Genomic DNA, 20,672 nt, shown 5'->3' with positions numbered 1-20,672 from the left:
CACTTGGGTAGGACCTACGAAATGTGTAACACAAATGAATTAATGCTATCATGCTCTGTTCCATATTTTTAAAAAGGATGATTTGACACAGGGGAGTCCTTCTAAGGAAAGAGCAGCAGTATTGGTCCAGAATATCTGTGACATGAGAAATGGTTTAAAGAAAGATCTAAACATACAGCTTGGAGAAGAAAATGTGTCTGCACATAGTAGGCACTCAGTAAATATTTATTGAATGAAAGAATGAGTAAAATGAGACCTAAGTTCTCTCTTCACATGGAGTTGTCAGATGGAAGAAAGATTACATGAATTTGAGTTTTCTGTAGCTTCAGAAGCTGGAACATTGTATCTAGGTCAGCAGATTTTAGTCCAATAATACAACACATTTCCTGATAACACCAAGACCTACCAAACTTCACTTCCACTAAGAGCCATCTAAATGAGCCCTTTATTTTGAAAATATAAAAACTAAGTAACATAACTTAGTCTCTGTACTAGTGTTATTTTTGTGGCAAATGACAGAAAAATAAAGTTGTGGGTGATTTAAAGCCTCTAATGGTGTCATCAGGACCCTCTGTCTCTTTCTCTTTCTCCCACCTTTCCCAGTGTGGCTTCAGTGTAGGAGCCCCACAGGTCTCGCACGTTTCTCCCCAAAGTAAAGGACAGCCTTTCACTCAGCGGCTCCTCTGACAAGACCAGCTGAGTGTATGGATGAACAAAGCCTCATGACCGCAGCGGGGGCTGTTCCCTGGAGGAACAGAAGATCACATGCTAATGCTAGACCCACTGCATCTCGGGGAGGAGACTCCTAGAACAAGGACAGGGCTGAGTGCAAAGGAGGGGGCAATTTCTCAGACCCAAGCTGGCTAAGAGTTACCCAAAGAATGACAAAAGTAGCAGTTACCTACTGCAGGCTGAACACTAATTCCTATCCTGAAACTTACAACTACATTCAACATTACATTTACACCAATACATGATAAAAATTCAATTTACAACCACTGGTTATTAAAAACTCTTGAGTAATGCAACTCATATTTGATTAACCTGATAAGAATTCACTATTCCTGTGACATAGACCAGATGACTTTTTTGCATGGACTTTCTTTATTCATTTTCTTCCAAAACATTATTGTATTGAGGATATAATGATGAGAAAAACTGTCCTCATGAAGCATATAATCTCGTGGAGAAGGCAGCCAAGCAAAAAAACAATTGCAAAAAAGGTGAGAAGTATTGCAAGAAAATAACCTGTATCCATATTATTGTATCAAGATGTAAAATGATAAAGTGGAACAGTTTAATCAAGCTCCTTCATGAATAAATATCAGTTTTCCACGTTAACTTGATGAAGATGGCAGAAAGGCTATTTTTGCTGAAGTAGTTTCAGTTTTTTTTTCCTGACATATCTGAAGAAAAGGTATCTACTTGCTTGGAGTATCCAGTTTCAAACTCAGCAAAGACACCACTGTAACACAGCAGACACTGAAATCGGCACCTTCAGAGGCACAGAAAACATAGCAGATTAGTTCAGGTCAAACAAGTGGCTTCTGTCAGTGGTTGGGGTTGTAAAGAACAAAAAGTAAGAAAAGTGAGGATATTGCCAATGTCTCGAATCCCACATCCCCTCAATCCCTTATGTTATCCATAGTTCTGATGTGGGTCCTGAGTTTCACTTATTTTTCTCAGATTGATGCTTTCAGCTTTTTCTCCCAGGGAGTATGACCTCTGAGGTGTCACCTGTGCTGTGGATATTCTTTTTTCTATCTGCAGTGACATGGCATATGACTCAACCTTCAGAATTTGAAGTTAGTGAAAAGGTTTGGATGATCCTCACTCTTTTCCTGGGCAGAGCAATGCTTTATCTTACTTGCCACTCCAGCCTCCATCATATATTTCAAGTTATTTCGCTCCTGAATAATGGCAGTGGTAGCTGAATTACAAAGTTCACTGGAATTCTGATCTCAGCTTTTCACCTATTTTTAAAAATGTTTCCTGTTGCTTGTCAAATCTTAGTTGCTATTGTTAAGTAGCACACTGTATTTACAGTGAGTTAAGGAACATCAAGAAAACTGCTCTGGAGTACTTTGTCAACTCTTTTACAGAAAGCACAGATGTACTACCCTCAGGTGACCTAGGAGGCAATGGGTTCCATTGTCATTGTTGGCCCACATTGTGTACCCAGCTGGACTGACATTTTAATTTCTGCCTCTTTTGTGCCTTCCATTATCCTGGGGAGCAAGGTATAACGTGTCTGGAATCACAATTTGTGGAACGTTAGTAAAATTTTGAAATAGGGCCAGGACTATTCAGTGCTTGGGATGGATTTCTTGGAGTCTCTCCAAATGTATGGGTTGTCCATTTGTGCCATGTGGCCAGACTTGAGTCTAGAATAGACAGTTAAGACAAAATTATGCCTACTGCAGGCTAGTTTTACAATGGAAAAAAACTGAAGGGACCAGTCTGGAGAGGGTTGCCTCTGTGCTTTAGAAGGCTTGTTCCATGGGGGAATGCCGCTTGAACATAGTAAGGCTTTAGGATCCTTAGGAGGCCGCTACTATATAAAGGATGATTTAAATGGAAAATGATCGCGAAGACTGAAAAACCTCTGGTTCTTGGCAAATGTTCTGTCTACTCAAAAGGAGGATAGTTCTATGTGATATATAAAAGCAGGGCATTTTGATTCAGCCTGAGTTAGTATCCCAGCAGCACCAGGTATCAGCTGTATGAATTTGAGAATGTTAACTTACTTCTTACAAAAAAGAGTGGTATTATGAAGTTAGGGTTAAATGAGTTATTACATATAAATGTTTAGCATGATAACTGACACATTCAAAGTGATCTGCCAAATCTTATAGACAACTTGAAAGATTATACTCTAAGGTTTTCAGGGTCCCCTTTGGGAATCTGATGAAAACTGCAGATTCTTACTCCTCAGGAAAAATATATATACAAAATTTTTGCGCAGTTTTAGGAAATTCAAAGATCCAAAGCAGTACAGTATTTTAGATTAAGATCCTTTGTTCTAGGCTTAGACCCATTCCCAAAAGAAAGAATAAAGTTCTGAGTTTAATTTATATTGTATACATTTTTGATCATTTACAATCATAATCTTCCTTTTAAATTTAGAAGGATCTTATCTAGTCTAAATTACCTATTTTATTTATTTTACTTTATTGAGGAATAATGGTGCTAAGGTCCTGAGAAAAATACTTAGTATTTCAGTTAAGCAGATAACTCTTTATCAATTTTGCATCTCTGTAATTTAAAAAAATGCATTTTATCTTGATCCACTACCTTTCATATTTGAGATCTTCCTTAAATTTTACTTATTTCTACTTTGCCCCAATCCTGTTCTCTGAGATACACTTACAGCCCTTATAAATTAATGTTTATTCAAAGGCCAATGATGGATATAATGATCTTTTCATTTCTGTGTATTTAAATTAGTACATTAAACTCTACCCTGCCATATCCAGCTGACATTGTGCTATTTAATGGAAAAGAACTTCATGCTGTGCTAGAGTAATAACTTCATCGGGTACGAATTTAAATTAACAAAGACTTATTCACCTATAATAGGTGAAGCTTCATTCTATGTCACCTCAAATACATGAATGAACAGAATCCAGACACAACGTGTGCCCTCTTGAAGCTTAGAGTCTAGCAATGAAAATGGTCTTTCTTTCAGAAGAACATTCTGGGGTTGGAATTCAATTCATGGGTGGGGCCAGAGATGAGCTGCAAGTTTTCAGCCATGTGAATGCCACCAATGTCTCCATTACCACTTCACAAGGACACTTGCTTTCATTTGCTTAAACAATAGCTGATTAATGATGGGCAGCACAAAACACAGGATGACCAAAGTATGTCTAGGCAAAATCCCACCCATAACTTCCCTCTGGCAGGAGCATGAACCATGGGTGGCAACTAGGACAGATTTAGGTAAGTCATCTCTAGGCTTTTTACTGCAAAAATATTTTTAAACTCTTCTACTTTGCTACCAGGATAATTTGGGTGACTTTTGAGGAGAATTTAACAATAGAGCAAAGGTCCTAGGGTTTAGCAGTTTGTTCTAGTTAGAAGGTGGCAGGAAGTAGGGCAGATGATTTAGAAAGAAGCAGATTAATAAAAGGGTTGGAAGACTGGGACATGAAAAATTGGAAGTAGATCAGATATATGTGACAGGGCCAAAACAAAAGACATGAAAAGGCCTTGAAATCATGTAACATTGTTGAAACTGCTTATTCCTCAGAGCCCTGGGTCCCAATGACATGTTAGCTCTTCTGACTTTGTGTCACCAGTGGTGATCCATGGGCTCTGATGAATTCACCTAATCTTAGTCCAGAATGGGGTCGAATGATGTTGCTGGAGCCCTGTAGGCAAAAGGCAAAGAGAACAAAATGATGAGCTGGCTCAGAGCAGGTAGGGTATGGCTCCAGCCTCCACTCACCCTGGGTTGTTGCCTTATCTAGGGGAACGGACTGCTGGTCTTCATTTCAAAGCTACTATGGGAAGCACCAGGGCTATGGAAACTGTGATACCAACACATGAAGGCATCTACCTTTCCTTTGTTTTTTCCACTCAGAAAAATGTTACCCCTCTCGGTTACCCTCCATATCTAGAAACTTATTCTTGTGTGGCTAAATATACCCCCTAGTTCTTTGAAAAAGGGAGAAACTCTTCTCAATATTCTTAGGAGGACTGAACTCAGACGTTGCTTCAGCCCCTCTTGCCTGAGATGTCACTGCACAATGAGCTAAGGACTATAGATGAAAGGCAGAAATTAGGTTTATGACATCTGAGGAAGGCAAAATCAACCTAAACGAGTTGCATCATTAACTCAAGAGAACAAAATCATTTACTTATAACCTGGTAAAGCAGGACTTTTTCATGTACTCTCATAATTCATAGGCCACAATATATTTAGTGGAGGAATTGCTTTTCTCTTCTTCCGGTGAATGCTTTGATAGACAACAGTATAAATATCCTGTAGAATGGGTCTATGGTTTTATAAACAACCAGAAATAAATAAGGCATTTTGCTTGATGACTAAGCCAGACTTATAAAAAGGCTTCTACAGACAGAAGGCAATCGTAAAAGGCAAGGAAGACTTTTTAGAAGAAGAACTGTGGTGCTCGCAACATGCTTAAATACTCTTAGCTGTTTACCACCAAGGGGACTCTCTCAGCCTGGCCCCATATTTATAAAAATCAGACTTATTTATAATATGTTTGGATTATTCCTTGAGTCATACAGAAAATATTGGGCACATTATCTTTTACGTTTTGTTCATATCACAAAAGGTAATTGCTTCCTGTAGAGTAAAAGTAGAAATCATTAGCTAAGCTAGTAGACAAACCTCTTGAAGTATTCCAAAGAGCTCTATCTCAGAGTTCCAGCTCTTCAATGGGAATAATATTTCCTTTTCATTAACTGGCAAACTGTTATTTTTCAGTTAAAAACTTAAAGGATGGTCTTTAGCTTAGAAAAAAAAGAATTTGTTGAAAGCAGGACACATAAAGGTATATATACATGTGTGTGTATGTATGTGTATGTACACATACACTCACCTGCATACATATGTAAAGCCACATTTTAGATATCATCTTTCTTCATTTAGAGGGAGGTTAGAATGAAGAATACATTTGTGCCATTTAATTTCTCCATGACCCTAGCTTCTTCATTATTCAACAGTATCACTGACGCTAAGTTTTCGTAGAATGTGACTGGATAGACTAACAGAAGACAAAAATGTACTTTGCAAACACAAGTGCAATAAAGATGTTTAATGATAAACCCTGAGTGGTATCAAGCACTTGAGGCCCTTTTAAATCAAAACAAACTGTCTTGTTAAATGGTACTAGGGAACCCCAAACATTAAAATTCAAGTAAATTTTGATTGCTATTTTAAAAATATATTACTTTTGTATGTAACTTTTAAAAAATAATACAAATAGCTAACATTTACTTAATACTCATAATAGGAGAGACACTGTTCTAAGTGCTTTACATATGTCTTTTAATTTACTCCTCACCAAAAAAAAAAAAAAAATCCTATAAAGTAATGAAAAGTGAAGTTTGAAGAGTTTTTGAACAGTGACTAGATTGTACAGTATTGAGGTAAAAAAATAAGAGAAAATTTTCAATTTTACCCTTATAGAAGTCTTAGGCAATACATTTTAGGTCACAGCTAGTTATACTTGCATAATGAGAATGTTTCCATTTGCTTCCATTCCTGTCCATTCTAGTTCCCCATAGACAAGCGGAATGCCTAGATGTTCATGTCTTCACTGAGAATAGAAAATGCAAAGTGACAGTTCTGGTATATACAGAAATAACAGTAGTGCTATCTCACCAAGAGCAAGGCCAGAACAACCACAACCCATCTAGTATTGCCCAGGGAGGACATTTTCTTTTCTTCACCATACCTGAAAGATGGCAGAGCGAAGTACCTCCTTTATTTTCCAAAGGTTTAGTGAATCCTAAGAACTATTTCACATATCAGATAGAAAATGAGTTCAAGGGTTGCTGAGCTCAGCATGAGTCCAGGATAAACTAGGGAGAGATAGAGAGGCAGAGAGAGAGCAAGAGAGAGAGAGAGAGATGGATTTAGAAAGGAAAGGAAGGAGCAGTGGCTCCCACAGAGATGAGAAATATGATACAAAGGAATGGAAAACCAGAACAGTCCAGCTCTACTGTGATTAGCTGAGTCTCCTCTAAAGTTAGCAATTGACCCTAAAGAAACATATCAGTTAGCTGTCCAGGGACATTCTACCTCTGGCAAGTTGAGTGAAATTAAAACATTTACACGTTTACATTTCCAAAACTAAATGACCTCCTAGTATACACCTGGTCCCCTTTATAACCACCCCACAGAGGCTACCACAGTGATATTTAATTTGCCTCCTGACATAAAGTACCCTCATTCCCTTTATTTTTGTCCTGACAACTTCCTTCTTAAAAGCCTTTGAGGAAATTTAACTTTGATTTTTGTTTTTATTGCTTTGCTTTTCTTTTTCGTTCATAAACTCTGGGAAATCATTAAACTGGACCTGGAGGCCTTAAGTCTGAATGAAGGATAATGTGTGGAAAGGGAGAAAGCCTTTGTCTCTCAGTTTTCTGTGTAGGCAGTTGATAGCATAGACATACTAGAATCACTTTAACCTGAAACCTGGAGAGGAGAAGCACTCTGGGTAATAGATTACTGATTGTTGTTCTCTAACTTGGAACAAAAAAAGGTTCTAAAAAGTTTGAGGTTTTTGCACAGCAAACATTCTTAGTGAAACATAGACTGTAAGAATTTTTCTGTGTAAAAACTGAAATGGGGGTTTTCTGGCTCAGTAAGTTCTAGTTCTTTCTTTTGGAATGTCCTGACTTTCACATCCATTTACTAATGAGAACTAAGGGTAATATTTCATATGTATAAGTGCCTGACATTGAAATGAAGGAAGATTATTTCCATCAGTCTCTTTCGGTTGAAAGAAACAGAATTAAGTTACTTCACAAAATCAGCAGTGGGAGGAGATTAGATCAGCGCAGGAAATTATTACAAAGATACACAAGGACTGGAAGTGGAAAGGCACCAGGATTTAAGGAACTCTAAATACCAGCATCTTAAGCTTCTTTGCTTGCTTTCTGTGTCTTGCCCCATCCTCCTTCCCCTTCCAGCTTCCTCACCCTTTACTTCCTATCCGTTTTGTTCCTTCTTCGTTTTAGTTTGCATATGGTTCATGACATCCTCTTACAATCTGACTTTGCTGCCAACTGGCTTAGCATCATAGTTTCCTGATGCCAAATTTCCAAGAAAGGAATCTGATTGGCTCAGATTATCATCTTGAGCTAGTCCATACAGATGGATGGCTAGGTTACAGAATGACTGTATTTGAGTCAAGTGTCTATTCCTTGGTTGACTCACATAGTACAGAGCATGATTATTTAGAATAAGGCCACCAGCAGAAAGATTTATTTGGAGGAGGCTGTGGGTAGGACAGGTTGATATGAACATCTTGAATTTGCTGGCAGGTTATGTGGAAACAAGTTTATTCATCATATTTCTAGAGAATCTAATCCCAGTTCATTGCATTAGGCCTGTACTTGCCTTTATATATCATGTGAAAGTACCAACAGCACCTCCTTCTACCCTTGTTAATTTTATTAACTTTGTCTTTATCATGTCCATCACTTTATCTCCATGACTAGCCAAGTGCTTAGGAATCTTCAGACTTATATATCAGAACATTTGGAATTTTGACTTGAGTGCAAACAAAAGTATTTTTCTTATCCAAAGATCACCCAAAATTTTTTTTAGCATAATATGACAGTAGGTAGTAAAATACTGAAATAGAGAATAATGGCTATGGGTCTTTGTCTATGTTCATAGCATTTATTTCAATAGGTGTCCAGGGACCTATATTTGGTGGGTATACAAGAGATTTACTCTAGTGGACCTTATAGTTCTATAACCTAACAGAGATAATTAGTTCAGAGAATACAAAAATGACTAACTGAATAATGCCAAAGCATGATTTTATAACGCTGTAAATGCTAGTGGCATCAAGCAGACCTGGGTTCAAATCAGAGCTCTACCTTGTGTGACTCTGACCAAACTTTCAATTCCTGGAAATCACATGTAAAATGAAGATAATAATTATTATTTCATAGGTGTTTTATAGATATTAGGCAAAACAATGCAGGTAGGTTATTGAATAATTATTGGCACATACTAAGTACTCAGTAAATGATAGTGGTTGCTTCTATTACAATACCTATGATGATTATCACTACCATGAGGATGGTGGGGATTACAGAATATAGATTAGAAATATGATGGTTATCATCAAGTACTTTACTGCCTTAAGACAGATAATATAGATGTACTTGTTAGAAGGTGCACACATATCACTTGCACATACAAATGGAACTCAGCAGAGTGGGAGCTAAGTGTGAAATGCTAAATGTTAGAAACTAAAGTGATATTATTTAATTTGGAAAAAGATATTAAAATTTTGGTGAATTTTTAATAGGGATAGTGCCCGTTAGAAAAGAAAGGAAGATTTGCACTCCTCATGAAAATTTGCTTGCTGCAATGTAAAAAGCCAGGATTCATAGGAGTTTTGCAATTGGAACATGAACCATATTAAAATGGGGAACTGGAACACTCAGAAATGACCTACCAGGTAGAGTATCTGGGAGTTACTGTTGGAAATCAGGAGACAGCCCATTTCTTGGGTTAACATTTCACTTCCTCAGGGAGGCCTAGAGCAGGTTTGATCCCCTGGTCTTTGTGTTCCCTTCTGGAGTTTTCTCCTACTATGACACTCATTACACACTGGCATTATTTGTTTAAAGTCCATCTTCTCTGCTGGTTTACAAATTCTGACTCACGTTCATCACTTGTGGCCATGACTAGTTAAGTGACTGGCACATAGTAAGCACTTCACAAACACGGAGTGCTTGAATGCATGAATGAGTGAAGTAATGAACACGGAATTAGGAGATGATTTCATTATATACTGTTTTGTATTGTTCTCTGGTATTTATAGGAGTTAAGCCTATCTTCCTGTTGACATTGTAAATTGCATTGAAACACAGCAAGAGTTTTGCATATATGTCTTCGACACTACCACTGAGATGTACCCAGTTACAGGCATAAATGCACAGAAGATCTTTCAGGACTCTGCTGATAACCCTTTTTATATTCTATTTTCTATTTCTCTTCTGTACCAATGCAGAGATTATACTTCGGTCTCACTGTTAGATTATAAGCCTGTCCTTTGTTACTTTTATCACCAGGACTTACTACTCGGTAAGGGTTCAATAAATAAATGACTAATAAAGCATTATCTAGACAGCATATATTTCAAACCATAATTTTCCAATTTTGCAGCTTTACAGAATCTCAAAAGTTGCTGCTGTGATTCCAAGCTTGCAGCTCATGTGAGAATGCATCATCTCAAGACATTTTATCTTTGAAATTGCTGTCTTTGTTGCCGTGATTCACATACGTTTTGTGAAATGTGTCTTCTTGCTCATAAGGCAAATTTTACCCTTTGTATAAAAATATATTTACAATTTTAAGACATTTGGGAATTGTTTGGTTAAAATAATCTGTTCACTTGATTTCTAGTTAAAAACTCTAATATATCCAATCATTTCATTCAGTGAGTTTTTTGAGCACTTCTTAGATTCCATCTTTGTCCCTAAAGATGCTCAAAGTCTCGATATGCCGTAGTCACATCCAGAAGATCTGAAAATGGAAGCATAAATTATTCCCTTCAAAGGGCTCTTTCAATCCCACCTATGTCCTGCGTCAATTTCCTGTAAATTCCTTACAATAGAATACTACTTTATCTAAGACTTCTAAATCAACAAATTATAACTCCTTTGTACTTTCATTAACCATATCCTACTCCTAAACTGCCTTATGCCTGTGTGAATTTTTCTATTCTATTCATCTATTCCCTTTTTTAACACTCAGACAGCCAGTATATTTTACAATAATGCCATACATATATATATATATATATATATATATATATATATATAATATTTCTGTCTTAATTTCCTCAGTTCTGAAGAAGGATTGAATATTTGGGACAGTGGATTTGGAAGATCAAGAAGACTGTGGATAACAGAAAAAATAATCCCTGAGAGAACAAATGAAAACCAATACAACTCTAGTGAAATCCGAGAATAGAGTTGCTTTTACTTTTTCCCTGCCTACTTGAAAACATTCTCCTACTTCTCCTATACACTGTTTCCACTAGATTCTCATTGAAATATACTAAGACAAAACAAATTCACAAAATTATGGAGTTTAAAGAGGTCTTTGAAATTCTCTACTCAGACATGAATTAATCATGAATTTAATAAAGTTTAAACTTTAGGGTCTCTCACTAGCATTGGTCCCTTTGAGGCCCTGGGAGAGGTCCAAGCAATTTACTCACATGGTCATACTTTTAAAAACATTCCAAAAGTAAGCTATTATAACCACTGTTGGTAAAGACCACAGTTTCTTTGTATTCCAATTTCCATCCTTCACAGTCTCCCTCATGCTGGAGGCATTGGAGAAGCTGTGGGTATCACTGTTGATCTGGCTAAGGGAAAGTTGAAATGGATATACCTTTAGCTTGAGTTTAGTGAATTAAACTTATGGGTATCACAGTCATTTCAGGTACTGTTGTTATTTCCAGTGGTCCCAATAAAAGAATGGGTTCTAGGAATACTCCCACTGCCCACTGGGCCAATTCACCAGGCATAATATCACAAAGATGTAAGATTACAGACTATTTCATGACACACATGTGTCCTAGGACACTCAGCACTGGGAATGTATGCTAGGGGAAAGACTGAATTATCTTTCCATTCCCTCTAAAAAAGATAGTATTACAAAAATCATTAATAGGCCAGGCATGGTAGCTCATGCCTGTAATCCAGCATTTTGGGAGGCTGAGGCGGGTGGATCACCTGAGTTCAGGAGTTCAAGACCAGCCAGGCCAACATGGTAAAATCCTATCTCTACTAAAAAAATACAAAAATTAGCCAGGTGTGGTGACATGCACTTGTAGTCTTAGCTACTTGGGAGGCTGAGGCAGGAGAATTGCTTGATCCCAGGAGGCAGAGGTTGCAGTGAGCCAAGGTTGCATCACTGCACTTCAGCCTGGGTGACAGAGCAAGACTTCGTCCAGAAAAAAAAAGAAAAGAAAAGAAAAGAAAAAAAGTCATTAACATATGAAGAGGAAATTGGAATATACAGCCTGAAAGATGTAGGGAAAAAGTAATACGGGGTTAATAAAAATATATTATTTATCTGGATTCTGTGATTTTATAGTATTTTTCATCTTTTAAAAATGTATTGTGATTTTATTTCTAATTTTAAGTGAATATTCAGTTTCATAACTATTAATAATTTTGCATCCAAGATTTTACATTCCTTTTTTCAAAGAAGGTTCCTATAGCATATAAGTTTTGGTCCCCACAAAACCTGATCTACTTTGACACAATTTAATCACCCTTCCACATTTAATAGATAAGGAAGATGAGGTCTAATATCATCTAGTTCACAGTTACTGAATTAAACCCTAGGTCTCTTGACTTTCTGTACAGTGCTATTTCTACTACCCTATATTATCTTACTTTTGAGACAAGTATCCCAAAATCAAAGATCTTCACTGGAAAAAAGAAAAAGGCAAATTTTAAAAAATCTCCTGGGCCAAGAGTGGTGGCTCACACCTATAATCCCAGTACTTTGGGAGGCTGAGGCAGGAGGATCACCTGAGGTTAGGAGTTCGAGACCAGTCTGACCAACATGGAGAAACCACATCTCTACTAAAAATACAAAATTAGCCAGGTGTGGTGGTACATGCCTGTAATCCCAGCTACTCGGAAGGCTGAGGCAGGAGAATCGCTTGAAGCTGGAAGGTGAAGTTTGCGGTAAGCTGAGATTGCGCCATTGCACTTCAGCCTGGGCAACAAGAGTGAAACTATGTCTCAAAAAATAAAAAATAACAAAAAAGACTCCTGACGACGGTATATAATAATATAACTTACATGGCATTTATTATAAGCTATGCATTGTTTTAAAGTGCTTTATGTAGAATTCATTTAATCTTCAAAAAACTCTATGACAAAGCTAATCTTAATATCTTCATTTCTGCAGATGACAAACATTGAGATGCAGAAAAGTTCAGTAACTAGACCAAGGTCACACAATATGTGGAGACTATAACATCCTTTATATCGTGTCAGATCACAGCAAGCACTTATTTAGGGCTTACAATGTTTCGGTCACTTTGCTGAGCACTATAATGCATTATTTCACTCCATCTTTACAATTTCCCTTTGAGTCAGGTAGCATTGTTACTCCATCTTATAGATGAGGAGATTGAAAACAGAAAAATTTAGTAATTTGCCCAAGGTCATACATTTAGTAAGAGGCAAAGTCAATACTCAAATTTATGTCTAACTCCAGAGCCAGGGCTGCAAATTTATGTCGAACTCCAGAGCCAGGGCTGCTAGCCTGTATGTGACTGCCCATCAAATAAAACACTCTCAATGCATCAGGCCTGACTTCCTTGCTCTTTCAATATTACCACATTCCCTGTGGCTCCTTTATCCTAAAGCAACAATTAGAATAGGGATTTGAGCAGAATAAGGATAAGAAGTGGAGTTAGCAACATAAAGGACATAGTAGTTCCTTCTTAGTTAATTTTCCTCCCCACTGTGAGATATATATATATATATATACACACACACACACACATATATATATATAGTATATATGTGTGTATGTATATATATTAGTTCATTTTCACACTGCTGATAAAGACGTATCCAAAACTGGGAACAAAAAGGTTTAATTGGACTTAACAGTTCTACATGGCTAGGGAGGCCTCAGAATCATGGCAGGAGGCAAAAGGCACTTCTTACATGGTGGAAGCAAGAGAAAGATGGAGAAAAAGCAAAAGTGGAAACCTCTGATAAATCAGATCTCATGAGACTTATTCCCTGTCTCAAGAATAGCATGGGGAAGACCGGCTCCCATGATCCAATTACTACCCCCGGGTCCCTACCACAACACATGGGATCTCTGGGAGATATAATTCAAGTTGAGATTTGGGTGGGGACATAGCCAAACCACATCATTATACATATATATTTTTTTCAGGGTACCTGATATCATCATACATCACAATATTGCTTGCATATTCTTAGCTTTTGTTATAGTAAAGAGATGACAAATTTATTTTTAATTAATGTTTTCTGATAAAGTTAACAGCGATAACTAACAGATCAGTAATTTAGATACTGGAGAAGGTTTATGGAGTTTGCATATTCAAATCCCTACAAAGGGTGAGAAGATAATAGAAATAAAGTGGGAAAAATTTAACCCCTAGGGAGTGGCAGGGACTTTAGTCCAAACCAAATAGCAGGTACAGAGCTCGATAGATGGTCGCCATGTGGGAATATAAGCTCAGTGTGACCAGATCTGATAATTTTTCTAAAGAAACTGGAAATCTAGATTTTTGGTGTAAAAATTCCTAAATTGTGAATATTTGAAAGCAATTCAAAAAAATTTTAAAAAGCATCATGGTAGCTGACATTGTATAAGCCAAACAAATAAACCACACCCTTCACATCTGTAGGTCTTTTGTAGTCTGCTTTATACGGAGGTTAAATACAGAAAATTCTGATCTGAAAGGTTAGAAGAGAAAGCTGACAGGAATTTGAGTCCTGGTGGAATATTTGTTTTTTTGAAAAATGAGCTTTGATAAGAATAATCTTAGTGGAGGTGGGTGATTGAAGAGGTGAAATAAGATGGGAACGAAAGTAGTGGTCTTTTTGGGAACAGATCATCTTATATTTCCTTTGGTGTAATATTGGTCTTGGGCCTTACAAAAAAAATAGCAGGAATCTAATTAACAGCTCTAAGGGAGCAATCAATTTACAATTGTGTGAAGTGTAAATTCCTTTGTGCAAGAAACAAATTACAGTATTTGCAAATGTGTAAATAATGCAGCACTTTCCAAGCAATCCAAATGCTTTGGGTGTCCCCATGAGAAAGAAAAAGAAGGTGGAAGAGGCAAAATGTTAGAAAATGACTTCTTGTCCCAAGAAATGGAATTTAAAAAATATCTTTAGTAATTAATTTTTCTCAATTAACTCTTTATCTAGAAACTATATAGATGATCTCAGTTCTTCAGTCAATAGAGTGAGAATATCTAAAGTAGTAAACAATTTCAAGTCCAAAAGTCACAGCATATTAGTAACAGGGTAACTTCTTTCAAAAGTGCTGAACACAGAAGTTTTCCTTCATCCCTCCCCTACATCTCTGGTTTGTAGGCAACAACTTTCATTTTATAAAAGAGAGAATGATACCCAACCCATAATAGTTAACATGTTTAATGTCAGAGAAGAATTGGTGAGAGATAAGAAGATGAACCTAAACTCTCTACTTCAAAGTAGCAGATTTTTGTGAACAATTCAATTCACACTTATTGGGGCACTTAAAGAGTGAAACTCATTACTTTCTCCAATATTTTTTTGAGCACTTCCCTATGGAGTGAGCTAGGAGCCAATGATACAAAGTAAATGTTACTTTATCTGCCTTCAAGAGGTTTGAAGTCTAATGAGAAAACAGGATTTAAATCTATCATTTCCATAGTGAGCTTTTTGGTAAACAAGAGGTATAGAGGGGCACTACGGGCACTTGGGCCAGTGCTTCATTCAGCAAATGTTTCAACAGGCAGAAGGAAGAAAGGAAAGGGATTAAAGGCAGAGGTATGTGGAATACTGACAGGCCTTATGTAGAATTATAGCTTTCAATGATTGCCCTCACCTGTGTTCTTATTCAATCTTTCTATAAAATATTTTAGCAAGTTGCACCAGGAGCCTTAAGACATATGTATATCGCTTTGCTCAGAAATTCCAGGCCTAGGAATCAGAGATGCTGCCAGAAACTTAACATAAACTTACAGGAAGTTTATTTCATTATTTGCAACCATGAAAAACCTGAAACAACTTATACATTCAACAGTAGCATAAGAATTAAGTAAGTTATGGCACATCCAAGCCATGTGATTTTATGGATTCCTTGTTTTAAAAAAATCATATTTTAAAAGAATATTTCAAAGTAAGCAAAATGATTATAACAGCTTTGAAATGATATGCAATGTTTGTGAAGTATCATCCTAATTTTGTAATAAAAGAATTAAAAAGTAGTCCAGTGGCAGGGTCTGAGGAAAGGGTGGCAGGTGCCATGTCCGTCCAGGAAGGTGGCAAGAAGAAGCCCCTGAAACAGCCCAAGAAGCAGGCCAAGGAGATGGATGAGGAAGATAAGGCTTCCAAGCAGAAACAAAAAGAAGAGCAGAAGAAACTTCAGGAGCTAAAAGCGAAGGCCAAGGGGCAGGGGCCCCTGGCCACAGGTGGAATTAAGAAATCTGGCAAAAAGTAAGCTGTTCCTTGTCCCTGAGCAGATGGTGGTCCTTTATTTCATCTGTATTTAAACATCTGTATTCCCTGCCATAACATCTTTTGCCACCGATAGCTGGAATTAAGTGTTGTCTTGGAGTTGTTCTACATTTAATAAACTTTTGTTAAAAAAAAATTAAAAAGTAGTTCTCAATATTGGTGGTAATTTTCACTCATATCCTACTTTTCTAAAGTTCTTTCTTATTTGAGACATACCAGACAACAAAAGCGTGGAGTTTCTCCTTGTTCTATGTAAAAGAAAAATAACTGGCTTTTGTTTCCTTTCCCCCTGGGTTTGCAGATCACATTCTCTTTATGGTATTCAGCTGGCTAGGAAAGGAAGAAAAGCCAGGTGAAGAATGAAAGAGAAAGGAGATGTCCAAAACTGGACATTTCCATGGGAGAGGAGAACAAGTATGATGGGAGCGAGTGTGTGAGGACAGAACAGAAAGGGTGGCTGCTGTGTTAAGAATAAGGAACTGGCATTGAGTAGTTGAGGGCAGTACATAAACACATATATGATGGTTCAGTATAAGAAATGTCACAATGCAATACATGATTAACTGCCAAATAAATAGCACTATAGACAGTACATATTATAGTAGTTTGGAGGAATTTGGTGGAGTGAGCCATCATATGTCAGATACATGTATGTGACCATACATTATTGAAGATATTCATCCTCTAAAATCTCCTGCTAGCAATCTTTGTTAGAGGGTGTTATTGTATAGGGCTAGATTCTCTTGGCTTTACTTTCTGGGGGATTGAGTTACTAAAGAACTTAAAGGATTTCATTTTGAAAGGATTTTTAGCTGTCAAATGAAAAAAGAAAAGGTTATAAGAAGAATGTGCTAGAAAACAACATGAATTTAAAGTATTATTTGAGAAAATTCAATCTGCACAAAAATTCACTTCATCCTTCAATTTCTCCTTTCCTTTAAAATGTACTCACATAAAATCTGCTTTAAAAGACAGAACCAGCCAAGAATATAGCCCAAGAAATTTACCACTAAATGGGGACACATATGTGTTTCTTAGAAAAACTGTGCCTTGCTGACTTTCTCCTTAGATTTCTTGGTTCTCTGCATCGAAGGGCATGTGGTAATTCCTTCCTTTTCTGAATTCGGTTGCTTTTACAGTTTCTTCTAACTGAATGTTAAGCACCTTCCCCACACTACTGCTATTTAGGTTATATATGTCTACACAGCATCAAGCTACCTTTAGCCAACACTGGCTAAATGGATCAACGCCTTTACCCAACTACATAACTTAGACTCTTTTTGGGGTTTTCTACTCTATTTTAATCTATTTAAACCTGACACCAGCAGATTTCCATTTCCTTTGTTCCTTGTGTAGACTTGGTTTATATGTGTTGGCCTCTAAAAAGGGACAGAGAGGAGACAGCTGTTGAGAAATGAGATTGGCAGTTTTAACCACACAATTTGGTCTAATAGCTTTGATATGCTAAACTTGCTAGCTCCTCCAAATGTACCTTTCCCATTTTGCATAACACCACCCTGAATCCCTAAGGAAACGAGGGTGTTTTTTTAAAAAAATTAAAAAGAAAAGAAAGAAATGCAAACCAGTGAAACTGTTCTTTTAAATCATCTCCACACAGATTTCATTCTACGAACTGCAAGCCTTCACACATCCTGGTACGCTAGAGATCTTTAAAAGAGGAGAAGCCTAGAATGCTGATTAGGTTCTAAAAATCGAAAACAGGTGATGTCATAATGCATAGTCCTGTGGCCACGGCCATGGCAGAGTTGGAAGCTGGGCTCCAGTGAGCACAGCGCTCCGTGCCAGTAGGCGATGCAAGTTATCTCTGAGGCCCAGAGCACACGAGTGAGAACCCGGCACCAATCAGGTTTTCACTCTGCGCCTGCCTTTGTTCTCACTCGGGAGCAGGTTGCGGGCGTCCAGCATCGGGAACCCGCATTCGACTCGCACGCGCATTGCTAGCCCCTTCGGGAGACCTAGCTCCACTGCCGGTCTGTACCCCCAACAATCCGTCAGCCTGCGCTTTCCCCAGTCACGTCTGCCTTCTCTCCGCATAACGTGGACGCTAAAACCCTGACTCAATTTTTAGCTTTGGAAGAGGCAGGTTTGGTCTAATAGTTTTAAAAGGTAATTTGTTCTTTGAACCTTTCTTTCTGAGCAGGGCTCTGTTCTGCATGTATCCGAACAGCTGCCTCAGGTAGGACTTTTGGGCGAGAAAACAAGACCCTTTGGCCTTTTCGTGCTGGACAAGTAAAGAAACTTTCATCTCTTAAGATAACTGCGAGAAAGTGCTTCTATACATAGAGGAGGAAACTGCTAAACCAGAGGTTTTGTGTTTCTCCCCTCAAACTCGATTACTTGCATAAATATACATGTAACTCAGACATTTATCCCCCATCCGCCTCCCAAGCCTCAAGTAACTGAAGTCTTTGCAGAACAAGGTTCACAATAAATGATGCATAAAGTTCTTTGAGATCCCTGGATACAAAGTGCTACATAACTGCAGTCTTTTTCACAGATAAAGTTAGATTTTGGTGGAGAGAAAGCCTAACCACTGCCCTGAAGTAACATTTAATCCTCCCGCCCCCCTCCCCCTTTCTCGAGAGATCAGGAAATATTTAGCTCAATCTTAGACTCTCTAGCGAGCTCTAGCTCCCAACTATTTATCTCATTCTCAGCATTTCTGCAGGGAACCTAGATAAGGGGGCGTGGCTTGTCTTGGGGGTGGGGCTTGGAGGGCGGTATATTTGCATATGGCACACCCTCGTCCTCTTATTGGCAGAGAAGAGCAAACTGTTCCTTGCTACCCTGCTACTTAGCTAACCGCCATCTCCCTGCAGTTCGGAGCCTCGTAGATAAACTTAACTTGCCCGGAGATTCAAGGCGTCCTTGGCCCCTGCGATTGGCCGGCGCGACTCTCAGTCCGGCTCTCGTTGCTCATTGGCTGCGGGCTAGCGCCCTGGGGGCGTAGCCGGAGCTGCCCGATTGGCGGGAGGGGCGGTACCGGAGCGTGGAGGTGGTGAAGGTGGTGGGACGGCGGAGGCGGGGCTGCACTGAGGCGCTGCGGCGGCGACGGTGGCGGTGGCAGCGGTGGTGGCTGCTCGTCCTAGCCTGGCGGGGGCGGGGGTCTGGAGGATGGGGGCGGGTGGAACAACGGGCCGGTGAGGTGCAGCCGCCGCCGTCTCCGCCGTCGCCGGGGCAGCTGCCGCGGTGGTCGCCTCAGGCACTGCCGCTCGCTTTCTGGCCGTCGCCTCTCCTCCCGACATCCCGCCCTGAGGAGGCTGAGGCGGAATAGCGGCTGGCGGCGGGGGGACGGACCGGCCCCGCAGTGGCCGCAGTGACAGCCCAGCTCCGGCCCTCCGCCCGCTCTCGCCTCGGAGTCCGCAGCCAAGATGAACCGGGGCGGCAGCAGCCCGTCGGCCGCCGCCAACTACCTGCTCTGTACCAACTGCCGGAAGGTGCTGCGGAAGGTACGGGCTCGGGTCTGGGTCCTGCAGGCGAGGGTCGCTTCCTGCAGGCCGGGGCTCGGGCGGCTCGGCCCCGGGCACGCACTGGGGGAGGCGCAGAGGGATCACCGGGCACCGTCCTTCCGCAGGGACTGAGAAAGGGGGCGTGGGTTGAGGGCGGGAGGGTTTGGACTGCTGCTGCTTTTTTATCTTCGCAGGGACAGACCCAAGTCCGTAGGGGTTGGGATATTTTTTTCTTCTTTTTCTTTGGTGCCTTTGGTCTCCTTTCCGGCTCGTTTCCCTACCTTCCTATGCCGGGTCGGCTCCTTCGGCGGAGGGAGAGAGGGACCAGTTCGATCCTCCTCCCTGTGCAGTTGAGCTGTTGTTGGAGGTCGGTGTGAAATCAGAGCAGCCGGGTCGGATCCGGAGGAACCTGGCCCCTCTTTGCGAGTGTTGTTTTTGTTTATTCGGTTGCTTCTGCCTTTCGCGCCTTGCCCAGCACCCCCCTTTACTAACTGTTTGGATGGTCGTCCTGTGCCTGTAGTTCAGACTCGAAAGGAACCAGTAAAGCATCTTGAACTTTATGCCCATGGGAAATGCAATTCGACCTGGCCAGTTTCTGAGGCTGGGGTTGGGGGAGGAGAAGACTGAGGTGGATGTGGGTTATTCCTTCTTAGCACCCTCCTTCCCCGGTGTTGAGCCAGAAAAATTAGACACACCTGATTTCAGTTTATTGCTGCTGCCTAGAGTGACTGATAGAAAGTTTACTCCAGTATTGTTTAGCTTACTTGGCTTAATCACCCCGTGGGGAAGGGCGAGAGGGATGGGGAAGGGAATGAAAAAAAAAGGTCTCTAGAGTTTTTGATCACATTTTAACAGCTGCCCCAAAGTAATATTATGGTTTATTTGTATTCAAACTCTATTTTTACATTTTATTAAGTGAAAACGTTAGGTGAGATGCTTCTGTTTGTTCGCTACAAATGAATTAAAATTGCTGATCTGTGCAAATGCATCGGTACTGAAAGCGGAGATGAATATGGTATCGTTTTTAGTCAATTTCTCTAAATACAGTTCACTTTGGGATTGTTCTTTCTACATTTTTTTTAAAAGGAAGAAAGAAAAAAAGCACATAAGTAAGCAAGCTCAAATATTTGCGCTCTTTGTCCAAAAACAGTTTTTCTTCCTCTGTGGGTCAGGCCAAGTGCCAATCAAAGTTGTTTTTCAAGCCTCTTTTCCCTGCAGTGGGGCTGCTGCTTT

General features: G+C 39.4%; 2 protein-coding genes and 1 long non-coding RNA gene across 3 annotated transcripts in view; 2 read left to right on the top strand and 1 right to left on the bottom strand.

The window, feature by feature from the left end:
• Positions 1-204: 204 nt before the first annotated feature.
• On the bottom strand, positions 205-19,805 carry LOC108287100. The gene is made up of 2 exons (XR_001818207.2): positions 19,721-19,805; positions 205-1,495 (listed from the first exon to the last, which is right to left on the bottom strand). It is a non-coding gene; the product is annotated as an uncharacterized LOC108287100 (long non-coding RNA).
• On the top strand, positions 15,741-16,063 carry LOC119467826 (translation machinery-associated protein 7-like). Its single transcript, XM_037730218.1, has one exon. The coding sequence runs from the start codon at positions 15,758-15,760 to the stop codon at positions 15,950-15,952; it is 195 nt and encodes a 64-aa protein (XP_037586146.1). The 5' UTR covers positions 15,741-15,757; the 3' UTR covers positions 15,953-16,063.
• Positions 19,025-20,672, top strand: part of SESN3 (sestrin 3) — a 67,647-nt gene continuing 65,999 nt past the window's right edge. The window contains exon 1 of the mRNA XM_017505265.1: positions 19,025-19,439. Within this exon, the coding sequence (XP_017360754.1) occupies positions 19,362-19,439 (78 nt within the window). The 5' untranslated portion in view covers positions 19,025-19,361. The remainder of the gene's footprint in view (positions 19,440-20,672) is intronic.

This window comes from Cebus imitator, unplaced genomic scaffold (genome assembly GCF_001604975.1).
Source record: "Cebus imitator isolate Cc_AM_T3 unplaced genomic scaffold, Cebus_imitator-1.0 Scaffold336, whole genome shotgun sequence".
NCBI lineage: Eukaryota > Metazoa > Chordata > Mammalia > Primates > Cebidae > Cebus > Cebus imitator.
Note: the sequence above shows the minus strand (reverse complement) of the source record. Positions and strands in the feature narration are given on the sequence as shown.

What these genes read in the sequence shown, in the direction of transcription:
- LOC119467826 (XM_037730218.1), top strand. Translation starts at nt 15,758, where the DNA reads ATGTCCGTCCAGGAAGGTGGCAAGAAGAAGCCCCTGAAACAGCCCAAG.